This window comes from Salvelinus alpinus, chromosome 23 (assembly GCF_045679555.1).
Source record: "Salvelinus alpinus chromosome 23, SLU_Salpinus.1, whole genome shotgun sequence".
NCBI classification, from domain to species: domain Eukaryota; kingdom Metazoa; phylum Chordata; class Actinopteri; order Salmoniformes; family Salmonidae; genus Salvelinus; species Salvelinus alpinus.
In genome coordinates this window covers 3,636,988-3,658,821 of record NC_092108.1, presented here as the reverse complement: position 1 = coordinate 3,658,821, position 21,834 = coordinate 3,636,988, and the positions used below count along the sequence as shown (strand labels likewise).

At 44.9% G+C, this 21,834-nt stretch overlaps 1 protein-coding gene across 3 annotated transcripts in view; it reads right to left on the bottom strand.

The window, feature by feature from the left end:
- Nucleotides 1-12,612: 12,612 nt before the first annotated feature.
- LOC139550082 (serine protease FAM111A-like) overlaps nt 12,613-21,834 on the bottom strand; it is a 37,599-nt gene continuing 28,377 nt past the window's right edge. For 2 of the 3 annotated variants that reach the window (XM_071360703.1, XM_071360704.1), the window contains 4 exons: nt 18,664-18,744; nt 18,497-18,571; nt 17,271-17,342; nt 12,613-16,975 (listed from right to left, as the gene is read on the bottom strand). In XM_071360703.1, coding sequence (XP_071216804.1) covers nt 14,849-16,975; nt 17,271-17,342; nt 18,497-18,571; nt 18,664-18,711 — 2,322 coding nt within the window. In that variant the 5' untranslated portion in view covers nt 18,712-18,744 and the 3' untranslated portion in view covers nt 12,613-14,848. Of the gene's footprint in view, nt 16,976-17,270; nt 17,343-18,496; nt 18,572-18,663; nt 18,795-21,834 lie in introns of all 3 variants that reach the window. The other variant, XM_071360702.1, reaches the window with a different exon arrangement.

Here is a 21,834-nt window from a genome sequence, read left to right as displayed (position 1 = left end):
TCTTCTTTAATTATAACGACGAAGATGAACACGTAACACTTAACACACTAACCAAACAACAAACGATCGTGAAACCTAAAACGCAAGTGCACACACAAACTACTTACGTCGACATATACATATACAATGACCCACAAACAGCTAAAGCCTATGGCAGCCTTAAAGATGGCTCCCAATTAGAGACAACAGAAATCAGCTGTCTCTAATTGAGAACCCATTCCGGCCACCATAGACTTTCCTAGTAAACTACACACCCATAGACACAGCTAGATACATACACTCAACACAAAACCATAAACTACAACCAACACCCCCTCTACCATATAATACCCCAAAATACACACATACCCCATGTCACACCCTGACCTAACTAAAATAATAAATAAAACAAATAATACTAAGGCCAGGGCGTGACACAGAGGTGATGCATTCTGGGAGTTTTAAGGAGATGAGGAGCAGCTATTCTTGGTGCTGTGTGTGTGTGTGTGTGTGTGTGTGAGCGCGTGTGCGTGCGTGCGCGTGTGTCCGTGTGTGTGCGTGTGTGTCCGTGCGCATCCGTAAAGCATGCTGCTATTGTAGGAGAAAATGAATGACTATGGGTGATTTTCCAGTATCTAGACTGTTCTCCCAGAAGTAGTAAGCAGAATCAACATAAGGTTAATTAATAGACAAGTGCAAGCAGAATAAAGGCTGAGCTCAGGTGAATGAACAGAGCTGGGTCAACATGGAGGTAATCACTAGACATGTAAAAACAGAACGTAAGCAGAAAATGTCTGCCTGTGCTGTTATAGGTCTGAGGGAAGTCCTTACCTGGTCCTGTGACTGGCTTTAGGGCATGTAGTTGTATTGTATACAGTTGAAGTCGGAAGTTTACATACACTTATGTTGGACTCATTAAAACTCGTTTTTCAACCACTCCACACATTTCTTGTTAACAAACTATAGTTTTGGCAAGTCGGTTAGGATATATACTTTGTGCATGACACAAGTAATTTTTCCTACAATTGTTTACAGAAAGGTTATTTCACTTATAATTCACTGTATCACGATTCCAGTGGGTCAGAAGTTTACATACATTAAGTTGACTGTGTCTTTAAACAGCGTGGAAAATTCCAGAAAATTATGTCATGGCTTTAGAAGCTTCTGATAGGCTAACTAACATAATTTGAGTCAATTGGAGGTGTACCTGTGGATGTATTTCAAGGCCTACCTTCAAACTCAGTGCCTTTTTGCTTGACATCATGGGAAAATCAAAAGAAATCAGCCAAGACCTCAGAAAAAAAATTGTAGACCTCCACAAGTCTGGTTCATCCTTGGGAGCAATTTCCAACCCCTGAAGGTACCACGTTCATCTGTACAAACAATAGTACGCAAGTATAAACACCATGGGACCACGCAGCCGTCATACCGCTCAGGAAGGAGACGCGCTCTGTCTCCTAGAGATGAACGTACTTTGGTGCGAAAAGTGCAAATCAATCCCAGAACAACAGCAAAGGACCTTGTGAAGATGCTGGAGGAAACAGGTACAAAAGTATCTATGTCCACAGTAAAACAAGTCCTATATTGACATAACCTGAAAGGCCGCTCAGCAAGGAAGAAGCCACTGCTCCAAAACCGCCATAAAAAAGCCAGACTACGGTTTGCAACTGCACATGGGGACAAAGATTGTACTTTTTGGAGAAATATCCTCTGGTCTGATGAAACAAAAATAGAACTGTTTGGCCATAATGACCATCGTTATGTTTGGAGGAAAAAGGGGGAGGCTTGCAAGCTGAAGAACAACATCCCAACCGTGAAGCAGGGGGGAGGGAGAGGAAGAGAGGGAGGGAGAGAGAGGGGAGGGGGGATCATTGCTCCAGGCAGGGGAGGCAGTATGACCAGACACATACTGTATCAAGCTTCATTGGGAATCTATACAGATAGCTAGTCTATACAGATAGCTAGTCTATACAGATAGCTAGTCTATACAGATAGCTAGTCTATACAGATAGCTAGTCTATACAGATAGCTAGTCTATACAGATAGCTAGTCTATACAGATAGCTAGTCTATACAGATAGCTAGTCTATACAGATAGCTAGTCAATTCCTGTTTCCAAACCCTTATTGCAACATTAGTTGACACATATGTTACCATTTGTTTTCTCTAATGGGACACGAGACACGTCCACCGTTATGTTTGCTGATGAAGCAAAGTGTGAAATAAACATATTGACACTGTTTGACATTGTTGACCTACTGACAACAGTTGGTGATAAGGAAGTTAAATTATCCAGATCCTAAGCACCTGACATCTGACCTAAATACACCTCCACCTTGTTGTTTGCTGATGCAGCAACTTTCATGTTTGGATTAAAAAGACACTGGACTGGTGACCTCCATCTTGACCAGTGAGAGGACAGAGACACATCAGGACTGGTGACCTCCATCTTGACCAGTGAGAGGACAGAGACACATCAGGACTGGTGACCTCCATCTTGACCAGTGAGAGGACAGAGACACATCAGGACTGGTGACCGCCATCTTGACCAGTGAGAGGACAGAGACACATCAGGACTGGTGATCTCCATCTAGACCAGTGAGAGGACAGAGACACATCAGGACTGGTGACCTCCATCTTGACCAGTGAGAGGACAGAGACACATCAGGACTGGTGACCTCCATCTTGACCAGTGAGAGGACAGAGACACATCAGGACTGGTGACCTCCATCTTGACCAGTGAGAGGACAGAGACACATCAGGACTGGTGACCTCCATCTTGACCAGTGAGAGGACAGAGACACAACAGGACTGGTGACCTCCATCTTGACCAGTGAGAGGACAGAGACACAACAGGACTGGTGACCTCCATCTTGACCAGTGAGAGGACAGAGACACAACAGGACTGGTGACCTCCATCTTGACCAGTGAGAGGACAGAGACACATCAGGACTGGTGACCTCCATCTTGACCAGTGAGAGGACAGAGACACATCAGGACTGGTGACCTCCATCTAGACCAGTGAGAGGACAGAGACACATCAGGACTGGTGACCTCCATCTTGACCAGTGAGAGGACAGAGACACATCAGGACTGGTGACCTCCATCTTGACCAGTGAGAGGACAGAGACACATCAGGACTGGTGACCTCCATCTTGACCAGTGAGAGGACAGAGACACATCAGGACTGGTGACCTCCATCTTGACCAGTGAGAGGACAGAGACACATCAGGACTGGTGATCTCCATCTTGACCAGTGAGAGGACAGAGACACATCAGGACTGGTGACCTCCATCTAGACCAGTGAGAGGACAGAGACACGTCAGGACTGGTGACCTCCATCTTGACCAGTGAGAGGACAGAGACACGTCAGGACTGGTGACCTCCATCTTGACCAGTGAGAGGACAGAGACACATCAGGACTGGTGACCTCCATCTTGACCAGTGAGAGGACAGAGACACATCAGGACTGGTGACCTCCATCTTGACCAGTGAGAGGACAGAGACACATCAGGACTGGTGACCTCCATCTTGACCAGTGAGAGGACAGAGACACATCAGGACTGGTGACCTCCATCTTGACCAGTGAGAGGACAGAGACACATCAGGACTGGTGACCTCCATCTTGACCAGTGAGAGGACAGAGACACATCAGGACTGGTGACCTCCATCTTGACCAGTGAGAGGACAGAGACACATCAGGACTGGTGACCTCCATCTTGACCAGTGAGAGGACAGAGACACATCAGGACTGGTGACCTCCATCTTGACCAGTGAGAGAGACAGAGACACATCAGGACTGGTGACCTCCATCTTGACCAGTGAGAGGACAGAGACACATCAGGACTGGTGACCTCCATCTTGACCAGTGAGAGGACAGAGACACATCAGGACTGGTGACCTCCATCTTGACCAGTGAGAGGACAGAGACACATCAGGACTGGTGACCTCCATCTTGACCAGTGAGAGGACAGAGACACATCAGGACTGGTGACCTCCATCTTGACCAGTGAGAGGACAGAGACACATCAGGACTGGTGACCTCCATCTTGACCAGTGAGAGGACAGAGACACATCAGGACTGGTGACCTCCATCTTGATCAGTGAGAGGACAGAGACACATCAGGACTGGTGACCTTCATCTTGACCAGTGAGAGGACAGAGACACATCAGGACTGGTGATCTCCATCTTGACCAGTGAGAGGACAGAGACACATCAGGACTGGTGACCTCCATCTTGACCAGTGAGAGGACAGAGACACATCAGGACTGGTGACCTCCATCTAGACCAGTGAGAGGACAGAGACACAACAGGACTGGTGACCTCCATCTTGACCAGTGAGAGGACAGAGACACAACAGGACTGGTGACCTCCATCTTGACCAGTGAGAGGACAGAGACACATCAGGACTGGTGATCTCCATCTTGACCAGTGAGAGGACAGAGACACATCAGGACTGGTGACCTCCATCTTGACCAGTGAGAGGACAGAGACACATCAGGACTGGTGATCTCCATCTTGACCAGTGAGAGGACAGAGACGCATCAGGACTGGTGACCTCCATCTTGACCAGTGAGAGGACAGAGACACATCAGGACTGGTGACCTCCATCTTGACCAGTGAGAGGACAGAGACACATCAGGACTGGTGACCTCCATCTTGACCAGTGAGAGGACAGAGACACATCAGGACTGGTGACCTCCATCTTGACCAGTGAGAGGACAGAGACACATCAGGACTGGTGACCTCCATCTTGACCAGTGAGAGGACAGAGACACATCAGGACTGGTGACCTCCATCTAGACCAGTGAGAGGACAGAGACACATCAGGACTGGTGATCTCCATCTTGACCAGTGAGAGGACAGAGACACATCAGGACTGGTGACCTCCATCTTGACCAGTGAGAGGACAGAGACACATCAGGACTGGTGACCTCCATCTTGACCAGTGAGAGGACAGAGACACATCAGGACTGGTGACCTCCATCTTGACCAGTGAGAGGACAGAGACACATCAGGACTGGTGACCTCCATCTTGACCAGTGAGAGGACAGAGACACATCAGGACTGGTGACCTCCATCTAGACCAGTGAGAGGACAGAGACACATCAGGACTGGTGATCTCCATCTTGACCAGTGAGAGGACAGAGACACATCAGGACTGGTGACCTCCATCTTGACCAGTGAGAGGACAGAGACACATCAGGACTGGTGACCTCCATCTTGACCAGTGAGAGGACAGAGACACATCAGGACTGGTGACCTCCATCTAGACCAGTGAGAGGACAGAGACACATCAGGACTGGTGACCTCCATCTAGACCAGTGAGAGGACAGAGACACATCATGACTGGTGACCTCCATCTAGACCAGTGAGAGGACAGAGACACATCAGGACTGGTGACCTCCATCTTGACCAGTGAGAGGACAGAGACACATCAGGACTGGTGACCTCCATCTTGACCAGTGAGAGGACAGAGACACATCAGGACTGGTGACCTCCATCTTGACCAGTGAGAGGACAGAGACACATCAGGACTGGTGACCTCCATCTTGACCAGTGAGAGGACAGAGACACATCAGGACTGGTGACCTCCATCTTGACCAGTGAGAGGACAGAGACACATCAGGACTGGTGACCTCCATCTAGACCAGTGAGAGGACAGAGACACATCAGGACTGGTGACCTCCATCTAGACCAGTGAGAGGACAGAGACACATCAGGACTGGTGACCTCCATCTTGACCAGTGAGAGGACAGAGACACATCAGGACTGGTGACCTCCATCTTGACCAGTGAGAGGACAGAGACACATCAGGACTGGTGACCTCCATCTTGACCAGTGAGAGGACAGAGACACATCAGGACTGGTGACCTCCATCTAGACCAGTGAGAGGACAGAGACACATCAGGACTGGTGATCTCCGTCTTGACCAGTGAGAGGACAGAGACACATCAGGACTGGTGATCTCCATCTTGACCAGTGAGAGGACAGAGACACATCAGGACTGGTGACCTCCATCTTGACCAGTGAGAGGACAGAGACACATCAGGACTGGTGACCTCCATCTTGACCAGTGAGAGGACAGAGACACGTCAGGACTGGTGACCTCCATCTTGACCAGTGAGAGGACAGAGACACATCAGGACTGGTGACCTCCATCTAGACCAGTGAGAGGACAGAGACACATCAGGACTGGTGACCTCCATCTTGACCAGTGAGAGGACAGAGACACATCAGGACTGGTGACCTCCATCTTGACCAGTGAGAGGACAGAGACACATCAGGACTGGTGACCTCCATCTTGACCAGTGAGAGGACAGAGACACATCAGGACTGGTGACCTCCATCTTGACCAGTGAGAGGACAGAGACACGTCAGGACTGGTGACCTCCATCTTGACCAGTGAGAGGACAGAGACACATCAGGACTGGTGACCTCCATCTTGACCAGTGAGAGGACAGAGACACATCAGGACTGGTGACCTCCATCTTGACCAGTGAGAGGACAGAGACACATCAGGACTGGTGACCTCCATCTTGACCAGTGAGAGGACAGAGACACATCAGGACTGGTGACCTCCATCTTGACCAGTGAGAGGACAGAGACACATCAGGACTGGTGACCTCCATCTTGACCAGTGAGAGGACAGAGACACATCAGGACTGGTGACCTCCATCTAGACCAGTGAGAGGACAGAGACACATCAGGACTGGTGACCTCCATCTTGACCAGTGAGAGGACAGAGACACATCAGGACTGGTGACCTCCATCTTGACCAGTGAGAGGACAGAGACACATCAGGACTGGTGACCTCCATCTTGACCAGTGAGAGGACAGAGACACATCAGGACTGGTGACCTCCATCTAGACCAGTGAGAGGACAGAGACACGTCAGCGGTTATGTTTAGTAGGTTCAAACCGGGATATTTTTTTTTTTTAAATGAAGTGAAACAGTAACCTGGTCCTACTCTCATGTTGCCATACCAACGTCACATCATTGACACGCCTCCCTTGGAGGTCTGGAGAATGTTGTTTTGTAAAAACGTTTTGAATGGTCTGCTGGTTCCCAGCGACAATATTTTGATTGGATGTTACATTTCACGAACCCTCCCCCCACGTGCCCATTGAAGTGGGTGGTAGGTGTTATGTTTGTCACTGTTTTCTGACCGGGTAGGATAGTTTTTGTTAGGAAGTTGTTCCGAATGATAGCTAGTTGGCAACATTGCAGAAAATGGAAGAAAAACGTCCTTGTGTTTATCAGAAGTTCTATACAAAGAAAATAGACATTCGTCAACATGTTCTGAAGAAGTTTGAATTTCCCGGCCGTTGCTGTCATTGTCAAGCCATGTTCTGTTACAAGACGGTTTGCTACAGGGCTCTCGAGTGGCGCAGCGGTCTAAGGCACTGCATCTAAGTGTAAGACGCGTCGCTACAGTCCCTGGTTCGAATCCAGACTGTATTACATCCGGCCGCGATTGGGAGTCCCATAGGGCGATGCACAATTGGCCCAGCGTTACCTGAGTTGGGCCGGGGTAGGCCGTCATTGTAAATAAACATTTGTTCTTAACTGACTTGCCTAGTTAAATAAAGGTTAAATAAATAAAATAAATAATTTGTGCCCTACTGAACACGACTCCGGAGAGACAGAGATACAGCATGTGAAGGGAGTAGGTTTGGGTGGTATACTGTATATACCAGGTGAAGGGAGCAGGTTTGGGTGGTATACTGTATATACCAGGTGAAGGGAGCAGGTTTGGGTGGTATACTGTATATACCAGGTGAAGGCAGCAGGTTTGGGTGGTATACTGTATATACCAGGTGAAGGCAGCAGGTTTGGGTGGTATACTGTATATACCAGGTGAAGGGAGCAGGTTTGGGTGGTATACTGTATATACCAGGTGAAGGGAGCAGGTTTGGGTGGTATACTGTATATACCAGGTGAAGGGAGTAGGTTTGGGTGGTATACTGTATATACCAGGTGAAGGGAGTAGGTTTGGGTGGTATACTGTATATACCAGGTGAAGGGAGCAGGTTTGGGTGGTATACTGTATATACCAGGTGAAGGGAGTAGGTTTGGGTGGTATACTGTATATACCAGGTGAAGGGAGTAGGTTTGGGTGGTATACTGTATATACCAGGTGAAGGGAGCAGGTTTGGGTGGTATACTGTATATACCAGGTGAAGGGAGCAGGTTTGGGTGGTATACTGTATATACCAGGTGAAGGGAGCAGGTTTGGGTGGTATACTGTATATACCAGGTGAAGGGAGCAGGTTTGGGTGGTATACTGTATATACCAGGTGAAGGGAGCAGGTTTGGGAGGTATACTGTATATACCAGGTGAAGGGAGCAGGTTTGGGTGGTATACTGTATATACCAGGTGAAGGGAGCAGGTTTGGGTGGTATACTGTATATACCAGGTGAAGGGAGCAGGTTTGGGTGGTATACTGTATATACCAGGTGAAGGCAGCAGGTTTGGGTGGTATACTGTATATACCAGGTGAAGGCAGCAGGTTTGGGTGGTATACTGTATATACCAGGTGAAGGGAGCAGGTTTGGGTGGTATACTGTATATACCAGGTGAAGGCAGCAGGTTTGGGTGGTATACTGTATATACCAGGTGAAGGGAGCAGGTTTGGGTGGTATACTGTATATACCAGGTGAAGGGAGCAGGTTTGGGTGGTATACTGTATATACCAGGTGAAGGCAGCAGGTTTGGGTGGTATACTGTATATACCAGGTGAAGGGAGCAGGTTTGGGTGGTATACTGTATATACCAGGTGAAGGGAGCAGGTTTGGGTGGTATACTGTATATACCAGGTGAAGGGAGCAGGTTTGGGTGGTATACTGTATATACCAGGTGAAGGGAGCAGGTTTGGGTGGTATACTGTATATACCAGGTAAAGGGAGGTTAGAGTGTTGGGGCTGCAGGTAGACTAGTGGTTAGAGTGGAGGGGCGGCAGGTAGCCTAGTGGTTAGAGTGTAGGGGGGGCAGGTAGTCTAGTGGTTAGAGTGGAGGGGCGGCAGGTAGTCTAGTGGTTAGAGTGTAGGGACGGCAGGTAGTCTAGCGGTTAGAGTGTAGGGGCGGCAGGTAGCCTAGTGGTTAGAGTGTAGGGACGGCAGGTAGACTAGTGGTTAGAGTGTAGGGGGGCAGGTAGCCTAGTGGTTAGAGTGTAGGGACGGCAGGTAAACTAGCGGTTAGAGTGTAGGGACGGCAGGTAGTCTAGCGGTTAGAGTGTAGGGGCGGCAGGTAGACTAGTGGTTAGAGTGTAGGGGCGGCAGGTAGCCTAGTGGTTAGAGTGTAGGGGTGGCAGGTAGTCTAGCGGTTAGAGTGTAGAGGCGGCAGGTAGTCTAGCGGTTAGAGTGTAGTGGCGGCAGGTAGACTAGTGGTTAGAGTGTAGAGGCGGCAGGTAGCCTAGTGGTTAGAGCTTTGGGCCAGTAACCGAACGGTTGCGAATCGCCAAACTGACAAGGTAAAAATCTGTAGTTCTACCCCTGAACAAGGCAGTTAACCCACTGTACCTAGACCATCATTGTAAGTAAGAATGTTCTTCTTAACTGACTTGCCTGGTTAAATAAAGGTTATATAAAAAAAACTATATGGATGTGTCTGTAAATGCTACATCCTCATTCTCCATCAGCCAGTGTGCTTCAAGAGGACAAAGTGGAAAGAGTCACTCTGTGTGCTGCCATTATGAATGATAATGTAGTGTACAATGTACTGCTGAAATACCTGTGTTGTTTCTCTGTGCTGCCATTATGAATGATAATGTAGTGTACAATGTACTGCTGAAATACCTGTGTTGTTTCCAGCAATATATTCCACTCATTATCTGAATTTCATTCATACAGTGGAAGCAAAGAGACAGGCGAGGTGCTGTTGCAACAGGTGCTGTTGCTATGTTTTTAATGCCCCTATTTCTGATGATTATTCATTGTTGATAATGAAAAGACTGACATATTTCTCAACATGCTCACAAACTGCCAATGATGAAAACTGTCCCACCCTGATCTGTTTCCCCTGTCCTTGTCATTATCTCCACCCCCCTCCAGGTGTCGCCCATCTTCCCCATTACCCCCTGTGTATTTATACCTGTGTTCTCTGTTTGTCTGTTGCCAGTTCATTTAGTCAGGTCTTACCAGCGTGCTTTCCCATCTTCCTGTTTCTCAAGTTCAATTTCCTAGTTTTCCCAGGTCTGACTATTCTGTCTGCCCTTGTAACCGATGTAAAATGGCTAGCTAGTTAGCGGTGGTGCGCGCTAATAGCGTTTCAATCGGTGACGTCACTCGCTTTGAGACCTTGAAGTAGTGGTTCCCCTTGCTCTGCAAGGGCCGCGGCTATTGTGGAGCGATGGGTAACGATGCTTCGTGGGTGACTGTTGTTGATGTGTGCATAAGGTCTCTTGTTCGCGCCCGGGTCGGGGCGAGGGGACGTACTAAAGTTATACTGTTACACCCTGACCCCCGAGTCTGCCTGCTATCCTGTACCTGCCTGACTGACCTGATCACGAACCCCAACCTGTCCTCCACCTGTTCTTTACCTGCCCCGTGTTTGTAATAAATGATCTAAGAACTGTACTATCTAACTCCTGTGTCATATTCATGATGTCATATGTGTTTCTTGTATTTTTGCTATTGGATTAAATGGTAGTTAAAATGCCTAGATGGTTGTAACATTACCCCTCCAGGCTGAATAAACTACTGTTCTGACCAGCATAACATTACCCCTCCAGGCTGAATAAACTACTGTTCTGACCAGCCATAACATTACCCCTCCAGGCTGAATAAACTACTGTTCTGACCAGTATAACATTACCCCTCCAGGCTGAATAAACTACTGTTCTGACCAGTATAACATTACCCCTCCAGGCTGAATAAACTACTGTTCTGACCAGCATAACATTACCCCTCCAGGCTGAATAAACTACTGTTCTGACCAGCCATAACATTACCCCTCCAGGCTGAATAAACTACTGTTCTGACCAGTATAACATTACCCCTCCAGGCTGAATAAACTACTGTTCTGACCAGTATAACATTACCCCTCCAGGCTGAATAAACTACTGTTCTGACCAGCATAACATTACCCCTCCAGGCTGAATAAACTACTGTTCTGACCAGTATAACATTACCCCTCCAGGCTGAATAAACTACTGTTCTGACCAGTATAACATTACCCCTCCAGGCTGAATAAACTACTGTTCTGTCCAGTATAACATTACCCCTCCAGGCTGAATAAACTACTGTTCTGACCAGTATAACATTACCCCTCCAGGCTGAATAAACTACTGTTCTGACCAGTATAACATTACCCCTCCAGACTGAATAAACTACTGTTCTGACCAGCCATAACATTACCCCTCCAGGCTGAATAAACTACTGTTCTGACCAGTATAACATTACCCCTCCAGACTGAATAAACTACTGTTCTGACCAGTATAACATTACCCCTCCAGGCTGAATCAGTATAGTTCTGGAAAAGGGTTGTGAATTGGGATGCAGCCCAACGTTGGTGTTGATGAAGAGAACCCTAGCCAGTATATAAATGGGTGGATGTATTGGCTAACGTTAGCCTTGTGGTTTATGTACAGGTGACCACGGCCGTGGTGAAGGTGGACGAGTACCTGCTAGAGATGGTGGTGTATCGTCAGGGGCGATCCATCGGAACCTCCTACCCCAAACTACTCAGCAGCAACAACAGGGACCTGTAGTGGGGAGATCTACGCACCCTGAATCTGAAAGCAGAGGCCCCAACGGAACCCTTTTCCCTATGTAGTGCACTGCTTTCAACCAGGGCCCATAGGGCTAGTAGTGCACTATATAGGGAATAGGGTGCCACTTGGGGCCTAGACAGAATAATCTGTCATGTTAAAGGTTGATCATTTTGTGTACTTGTTTTTGACTCCATATTGTTATTAGGTCGTGTTCTCCTCCAATCAAATCCTTAACCTCGTTCCCAGGTTGACTCTGATCTGGTCATCATGGTAGATGTTAAAGGTTAACTCTGATCTGGTCATCATGGTAGATATTAAAGGTTAACTCTGATCTGGACATCATGGTAGATATTAAAGGTTAACTCTGATCTGGTCATCATGGTAGATGTTAAAGGTTAACTCTGATCTGGACATCATGGTAGATATTAAAGGTTAACTCTGATTTGGTCATCATGGTAGATATTAAAGGTTGTTTTTGACTCCATATTGTTATTAGGTCGTGTTCTCCTCCAATCAAACTCTTAACCTCGTTCCCAGGTTCAATCACTAATTACAAATCACTAAACTATTATATTAGAGATTACAGTGATACAGGACCAGGATTGTGTCTCTCCCTGCTACCAGCTCTCCTTTCTGTCCTGAATATTCAATAGTGGTCCTTGGTCTTTCACAAAGCAGAGGGCTGTTTATATTTTCTGTTAAGAACATTTTGTAAAGCATTTTGAAAATCCATTAAAAACAATATGTACTATGATGGGAACCTGATTGTCTAACATTATATTGACAGTATTGTACTCTTCTGAATTGTTTTTAAACCTATTATTAGTCTGTTATGATTACGGGGCCATATGTCAAGTGTGGGGGCATTTCCCCATTTCAATTTCTACTTGAAGAAAATCAAACATGTTTACAAGTATACCATCTTACCTTCTTCTGTACTTTTATTTTGAAGATTAAAACAAGCAATGGTTACAGTACATGTCTTCCTGGCAGAAAGCAATACAAGCATGGCAGACTAGCGTATGTTAAACTACAATTTCCATGGAAAGATCTCAGGTTTATTTGATTCAATAATAGTTGGTTACATGAATGATGCATCGAACGTAATCATGATCTGCCTAAGAACAGGTCTGTATTGAGGAATGTAATAATGAAATATATACTAATTAATATATGAAAACATACAAATAATACAGCTTACATTAAAAGCATGGAGTATACACGTCACTACTTTCATTACTCGTTATCAGTGGTGTAAAGTACTTTAGTAAAAAATACTTTAAAGTACTACTTAAGTTGTTTTATGGGATACTTATATATTTGACTACTTTTACTTTTACTTCACTACTTTCCTAAAGAAAATGAAAATATTTTTACTCCATACATTTTCCTTGACACCCAAAAGTACTCATTACATTTTGAATGCTTAGCAGGACAGGAAAAAAGTCAAATTCAGGAAAACATCCCTGGTCATCCCTACTGCCTCTGATCTGGAGGACTCACTAAACACAAATGCATAGTTTGTAAATAATGTCTGAGTGTTGGAGTGTGCCCCTGGCTATCTGTAATGATGTCTGAGTGTTGGAGTGTCCCCCCTGGCTATCTGTAATGATGTCTGAGTGTTGGAGTGTTCCCCTGGCTATCTGTAAATAATGTCTGAGTGTTGGAGTGTACCCCTGGCTATCTGTAATAATGTCTGAGTGTTGGAGTGTTCCCCTGGCTATCTGTAATGATGTCTGAGTGTTGGAGTGTCCCCCCTGGCTATCTGTAATCATGTCTGAGTGTTCCCCTGGCTATCTGTAATGATGTCTGAGTGTTGGAGTGTTCCCCTGGCTATCTGTAATGATGTCTGAGTGTTGGAGTGTCCCCCTGGCTATCTGTAATGATGTCTGAGTGTTGGAGTGTGCCCCCTGGCTATCTGTAATGATGTCTGAGTGTTGGAGTGTGCCCCCTGGCTATCTGTAATGATGTCTGAGTGTTGGAGTGTTCCCCTGGCTATCTGTAATGATGTCTGAGTGTTGGAGTGTTCCCCTGGCTATCTGTAATGATGTCTGAGTGTTGGAGTGTTCACCTGGCTATCTGTAATGATGTCTGAGTGTTGGAGTGTTCCCCCTGGCTATCTGTAATGATGTCTGAGTGTTGGAGTGTCCCCCTGGCTATCTGTAATGATGTCTGAGTGTTGGAGTGTTCCCCTGGCTATCTGTAATGATGTCTGAGTGTTGGAGTGTTCCCCCTGGCTATCTGTAATGATGTCTGAGTGTTGGAGTGTTCCCCTGGCTATCTGTAATGATGTCTGAGTGTTGGAGTGTTCCCCCTGGCTATCTGTAATGATGTCTGAGTGTAGGAGTGTTCCCCTGGCTATCTGTAATGATGTCTGAGTGTTGGAGTGTTCCCCTGGCTATCTGTAATGATGTCTGAGTGTTGGAGTGTCCCCCCTGGCTATCTGTAATGATGTCTGAGTGTTGGAGTGTGCCCCTGGCTATCTGTAATGATGTCTGAGTGTAGGAGTGTCCCCCCTGGCTATCTGTAATGATGTCTGAGTGTTGGAGTGTCCCCCTGGCTATCTGTAATGATGTCTGAGTGTTGGAGTGTCCCCCTGGCTATCTGTAATGATGTCTGAGTGTTGGAGTGTTCCCCTGGTTATCTGTAATGATGTCTGAGTGTTGGAGTGTCCCCCTGGCTATCTGTAATGATGTCTGAGTGTTGGAGTGTTCCCCTGGCTATCTGTAATGATGTCTGAGTGTAGGAGTGTCCCCCCTGGCTATCTGTAATGATGTCTGAGTGTTGGAGTGTCCCCCTGGCTATCTGTAATGATGTCTGAGTGTTGGAGTGTTCCCCTGGCTATCTGTAATGATGTCTGAGTGTTGGAGTGTGCCCCTGGCTATCTGTAATGATGTCTGAGTGTTGGAGTGTCCCCCTGGCTATCTGTAATGATGTCTGAGTGTAGGAGTGTCCCCCCTGGCTATCTGTACATTTTAAAAACAAGAAAATGGTGCCGCCTGCTTTGCTTAACGTCAGGAATTTGAAATGATTTACACTTTTACTTTTGATACTAAAGTATATTTTAGCAACTACATTTTCTTTTGATATTTAAGTATATTTTAAACTAAATAGTTTTAGACTTTTACTCAAGAAGAATTTTACTGGGCTACTTTTACTTCGACCCCACAGGGTCGACCCCTGTGGCGTCGACCCCTGTGACGTCGACCCCTGTGACGTCGACCCCTGTGACGTCGACCCCTGTGGCGTCGACCCCTGTGGCGTCGACCCCTGTGGCGTCGACCCCTGTGACGTCGACCCCTGTGACGTCGACCCCTGTGGCGTCGACCCCTGTGACGTCGACCCCTGTGACGTCGACCCCTGTGACGTCGACCCCTGTGGCGTCGACCCCTGTGGCGTCGACCCCTGTGACGTCGACCCCTGTGGCGTCGCCTTTATCAAAGAGGAACTGGTGGAAGGTTCTCTGCTCTCCCTGATCTGTAGCTGAAGTGTTACTGTTGAACGGCAGCTTCTCCTGAAAGGCCTTGATCAGGGTGGCTTTAGACTGTGTCTTGACTCTTTCCATCACTACGTCTAATTTCTGACTCCTGTGGCTCAGGAATCCCTGTAGAACATCAACTCTTTTCCTACGCACCGCTTGGATGATGATCTCCTCAAGTATGCCTGACAGGGGGATGGCATACTCTATGATACTCTGGGTTTTCTGTCCTTTACCCGGGTAGGAGTAGCCTCCTGTATGCATAGCTATCAGCTGGCAGTACTCATTGAAGACTGGAGAGCCAGAGGCACCGTGGAAGATACAGCTGTCAAAAATCATATTTTTTGTGTCCCTCGGTAGATGTGTGATGTCCCATTTCTCCTCTAAACATCTTCTCTTTATGACATGAAGGAATTCCTCATTTTCTGTTAAATGTTTTTCTACAGCTTGTTTACGATCTCCATATTGAATGATAAAGCAGGGGTCTGTCTTTTTCACCCCGCCCTCGGGGTGGCCGATGATGCAGATTCCACCCTCTAGAGACGGAAAGCTGAAGCTGTCAAGCAAGCTTAAAGGCAAGGTGATGTCAGGATCTGAGCTAAGCTCCAGCAAAGCAAAGTCAAGATTCCCAGAATAATCTTTTCCATAGGCTACAACCTCACTTTGCACTGGTATCTGCTGTGTTTTCTCACCCAGGTCTTCAAAGTCAAACGTGACCGTTACAGATTGTTGCAGCGTGTTAGTTATCGGCTCATAGATTTCCTGGAAAACATGGGCGTTTGTAAGGATGAACTTGTCAAACAGAAGGAAGCCAGTTCCTTTTGCTGTCCCTTCAATTCTCACCTGACAAACAGAAGCACTCAGCTCTATGAGTCTCTTCACTTTCTTCACCTCTTGGAAGCTCTGTGTTTTCTTTCCAAACTCTACTCTTAAGAATTGTTGCACGTCTAAAGGCTTTTTCAAATTCTCTCTCTCTTTCAAGTGATCTACCAAGCCTGCATATTGGGAACGCAGGATGTTTAGGATCTCTTTAGAGTTTAGAATCTCTTGCCATTTTTGCTTCACCACCAGAGAACTACCATCTTTTCCTGCCTCCTTTGACTGCAACTGTGTTTGAACTGTGTCTGTTGTGGTAGGATTCTGAGGAGAGACAGCTGCTTCCGATGTTCCACAATCGATACGTTTTACCTGCACAACCAACATTTCACCTTTACGACCTTTATGACTTTTCCTATCAAGACCATCAACTGTCTGGGACATCTCTGTGTCGACCCTCGTCTCTGGCTCAGAAAGAACACAGCTTGTACTGATGATGGTTTCATCAAATCGCCCATCTCTCCTCAAGGCTTGGTTCACCTCTTCCCCTTTGTATCCGTACACACAAACATACTTCACTTTCTTCTTTAGCTCTGGGTTTTTCATTACTTTTGTTTTAATATTTTGTCCACCCTCAGTTTCAACATTGAAAGCCATCAACTTTCCAGGGTGCATTTTCTTTTGGTTACTCTGTTTGGAAAGGCCCTGGGTATCTGAAGAACTGCCTTCTGGAACTTTGATGAAGCTGACTGTCACTAGCTCATCGTTATCAATTAAATGACAGGGGAAATGTGTACTGACAGCTGCCCGTGGCTCTTTTTCTCTTTGGATGACAATTTCCATCCCCTGTTTTTTCTTTGTCGTATTCTTGAACATCTCGCTTGTTCGCAGTGCACCCAGGACCGTTCCACGAGTATGGCATGTAATGGAGTATTGTTTGTATTCGAAGCGGTATCGGAAGGAATGGCTTTCATCATGTTCTTCTTTCTGTGACAGAAGATATGTAAGTGTTAAGTCTCAGGGGATTAGAACCACAGTCTCCCTCTCAGGACACCAATGTCAACCATTTGGCCAAGAGGAAATTCCCCCTGGTCCGAGAGTGACACTGATTTTAAGAAGCAGGAAGAGAGTTACTCTGCCTCACCTCCGCTACATCAGCTTGTCAAATAGAAGACCATATTAAAAAGAACACTCATAATTTACTATTATTAATGAACAGATAAATACATTGGAAAAGCATTATCAACTAAAGCAAATACAGGCAGATTAATGCATGTCTAACCTTGATATCAGGATCCTGAGATTGGCTAGATGTTCCTGGCTGGTTGCCCGAGGATTTACTCTGATGAGAACTCTGTAATGCATGAGTTACAACATATACATCAACTACAATTACAACAAAGGGTCATTTTACATCAAAACAAATTGTGTGACTTGCTTCAGCTGTCCAGCTGTATTTGTATGTTAGTGGAATCATTTCTGAAGTTTAAATTGTTAGAGGCTAGTGTTGAAGAATTGGGGCTAGTATAGTAGTGACTGTATTATAAATACTAGAGGGAAGTAGCCTTTAGTGACTGTAGTAGTGATAAATGGTGGTGATAGTATTAGTAGTAGTAGTAGTAGTAATAGTAGTAATGGTAGTAGTAGTAGTAGTAGTAGTAATGTTGGTAGTAGTAGTGGTAGTAGTAGTAATGGTAGTAGTAGTAGTAGTAGTAGTAATGTTGGTAGTAGTAGTGGTAGTAGTAGTAATGGTAGTAGTAGTGGTAATATGGTAGTAGTAGTAGTAGTAGTAATGTTGGTAGTAGTGGTATTAGTAGTAATACCACTACTAATACCAATGTTGGTGGTAGTAGTAGTGGTAGTAGTAGTAATGGTAGTAGTAGTGGTAATGGTAGTAGTAGTAGTAGTAATGGTAGTAGTAATGGTGGTAGTAGTGGTAATGGTAGTAGTAATGGTGGTAGTAGTGGTAGTATCAGTAGTAATGGTAGTAGTGGTAGTAGTGGTAGTAGTAGTAGTAATGGTAGTAGTGGTAGTAGTGGTAGTAGTAGTAGTAATGGTAGTAGTGGTAGTAATGGTAGTAGTAGTAATGGTAGTAGTGGTAGTAGCGGTAGTAGTAATAATGGTGGTAGTAGTGGTATCTAACATAAACAGTGCTAAGGGAATTTTATTGTTTGTGCTTTTCTTCTAACTAATTTCTGTCTTCTATTCATGTGCTGTTCTAGTAACCAGTGTGTTCATGCAAGTGGCTGACTGTACAAATCCTCAATTATCAGTAGCTGCATTTTGGCAGTACGACCATATTTTGTTTGGCGAACAAACAAACGATATCTCAGTTTCAAGGTCTTTGAGTGTCCCTGTGTAAGAATTTCCACCACAGTGTACAAAAAAAATTGCATTCCAAAGAAGAGTCAGAAAGTTGTACAATATTTAAAGTGTAACTGCTGAAGCAAGTCACACTAATAAAATAAAACTAAGATTAAAAGTAATATGACAGAGTGTGTGTGTCACCTTGGCATCAGATCCTGGAGATTGGTCAGGAGTTTGTTGCTGGTTGTTTGAAGTGTTACTTGGACGTGTAATCTTCTGTAATTTAGAAAAACACCATCACATTTTGTAGGTTCTGGCGGGGACTCAAGTTGTAGAAAGGTGGTTTGGTAGAACTCCTTTCAAAATACCTTCACAGATGTGTCCAGATTCGGTTGTGTCTTCTCTCTATCATCCATGGTCTTATGTTCAGGCAACAGCACAGTACAATTCTGCCAGCAGCACAAACAAAGACGCCACTTTCGTATGGTAATGAGGAAACCTTCAAAATAAAAGCCTGCATTTCAACACATTGTAATATCATTAGCTGAATAATAAGATAAAAATGGCCATTGAATAAAATTATATTATGACAAGTTATTTATGAGATTTAAAAAATATATGGTTTTGAAAATATTTAAGACCAATTATGAAAACTACAATGTTTATTATCCTGTTGTGTTGTCACTTTATCCCTACCTATATGCACATATCTACCTCAATTACCTCGTAGCCCTGCACATCGACTCGGTACTGGTACCGCGTGTATGTAGACGAGTTATTACCTCGTACCCCCGCACATCGACTCAGTACTGGTACCCCGTGTATATAGACGAGTTATTACCTCGTAGCCCTGCACATCGACTCGGTACTGGTACCGCGTGTATATAGACAAGTTATCGTTATTCATTGTGGATTTATTTATTGTGTTATTATTTCTCTGTGCATTGTTGGGAAGGACCCGTTAGTAAGCATTTCACTGGTAGTCTACACCTGTTGTTTACCAAGCATTTCTCTGTTAGTCTACACCTGTTGTTTACCAAGCATTTCACTGTTAGTCTACACCTGTAGTTTACAAAGCATTTAACTGTTAGTTTACACCTGTAGTTTACAAAGCATTTAACTGTTAGTTTACACCCCTAGTTTACAAAGCATTTCACTGTTAGTTTACACCTGTAGTTTACAAAGCATTTAACTGTTAGTTTACACCCCTAGTTTACAAAGCATTTCACTGTTAGTTTACACCTGTTGTTTACAAAGCATGTGACAAATTAAAACGTGGTACTAACCAAACAGTGCCTTGCACAAGTATTCATATCCCTTGGATTTCTTCACATTGTTTTTTATTGTGTTACAAAGTGGGATTGAAATGGATTTAATTGTATTTTTTTGTCAACAACCTACACAAAATACTCAGTAATCAATGATCCCTCTAAACTGCGCGTGTCCCTGCTGCACTGAAAACATATCAGCCCAAGAAGAGAAGCACAAGATTGAATTTCACTCAACTTTCTAGAGTTTTCCCTGTTAGTTAACAATTTCAACGTTTCTCTTTACTGTGGCAATTGTGATCAAATCAACGCAACGCTAGTCACTTTCAATACAACCTACCGAAACAAAACGAACTGTGAAAGAGATTGTGCTCTAGGCAGAACCTTCAGAGTAGGATTCTACTGCGCAAGACTCAGCCCGCACAGACCGCTGCGGCATAACCAATCAGAGCTGCTGTAGGCCAACATGCAATTACACAACGGGTGGGTCTAATCCGGAATGCTGATTGGTTAAAACCACATTCCAGCCTGTGTCTATTCCACAATTTAACACCGGCTAAATCTATGATGTTAAAATGCCTATTTACTCGGGATCCATCTGACTGCGTAATCCACCCATCAGCCCAGCCAGGCAATTTATAAACTTGATCTCCACTATAAAAGTATCTAGACATTATCTCACATTTCTTTTGGACTAACATTTAGTTTTCAACAATGGAGATTTCTCTAAACCTTGCTGTCTGTCTCGTTGACATTTACAACATTGTTTCAATATTAAAATTCAATGTCCAGCTGTCCCATAGTAATGAATGTGTCTGGAGTCGGGATGAAAGACAGGCAGGCAGATTTTCTCAGCCAGTCAAAATCATGAATCAGCATCATTTCTATGGATATATAGAAATAACTATTGGCTAGCTCCTCTGAACAACAGTGTCCTGACGAGAGAGCACATTTTCTATGCCAGGTGAAACAGCACATCATTAGCTCATTGTTATGGATGTATCCAAATAAATGTCACTAGAAAACAGCTTAAACAAATGCAGCTACTGTTGTTATTCTGGCAGCACTTTTTGACATGACTAAGTTAGCCGTAGCTGGCTAGCTAGCAAGCAAGGGATAAGAATGTTGCCAGCCAGTAATGGCTGGAAAGGAGCGAATGGACTGGCATCAAACACATGGAAACCATGGAAACCATGTGTTTGATACTATTTCACCTATTCCGCTCCAGCCATTACCATGCGCCCATCCTCCCAAATTAAGATGCCACCAACATCTTCTGTTGGAGGAGTTACTGGCTAGCTTAGCTAACAAACTAGCTACAGTGGCTAGCTTAGCTAACAAACTAGCTACAGTGGCTAGCTTAGCTAACAAACTAGCTACAGTGGCTAGCTTAGCTAACAAACTAGCTACAGTGGCTAGCTTAGCTAACAAACTAGCAACATTGGTTGCTACGCGCAAGACCAGAAAAACACATGGATGAACCACTAAAACCACACCCCATTTCTGTTTCAAAATTGAGAAAGAGGCAGAGTTGACCATTTTTGTGCCTAAAGTTGACCTTTAAAAATTTGAAAAAAAGTCTGAATAATATTTCAGAGATTCCATGTTTTGAATAAAGTGTCATTATTTAGAGAATAAATTAAACTTAGAGATCAAAGTCACAATATTTCAAAAATAAACTCTATTTTATTTAAAGAATAGTCAATTCCGAAAATAAAGTTGCAGTTATATTTCAAGATTAAAGTAGTGGAATTTGATTAATTACATGCCTCCCTGACTCCTATACACCAGCTAGTCAGTTATGGAATTAGTTCCATTAAAGGCACACTCCTTCACTCCTCCTCCCTGACTCCTATACACCAGCTACACATAGACCTCCTGACACCCTGGCTCCCTGTTGCTGTGGCACTCCGTTGAAATGCTGGTGACCTGGTGGAACTATACTTTAGAATTGGCTTTAGAAAGAAGGAAATCCTTGCTCTTTTAGCACATAATAACCATATTATTATAATTATTAGGACCTTGAAGAGGTTATGCCGCAGATTGGCTCTTTTCCGAAGGAGGGGGTAGCATATTGGCCTTGCTGCAAAGTGAAAGTGACTGTTATGTATGGAATACATTTTAGGAACTTCATCATCCCTCAGACCTTACCCCTCCCCTAGTCAAGTGTCACCCCAACCTCCTAAACCCTCCCCTAGTCAAGTGTCACCCCACCTCCTAAACCCTCCCCTAGTCAAGTATCACCACTCCTCCTAAACCCTCCCCTAGTCA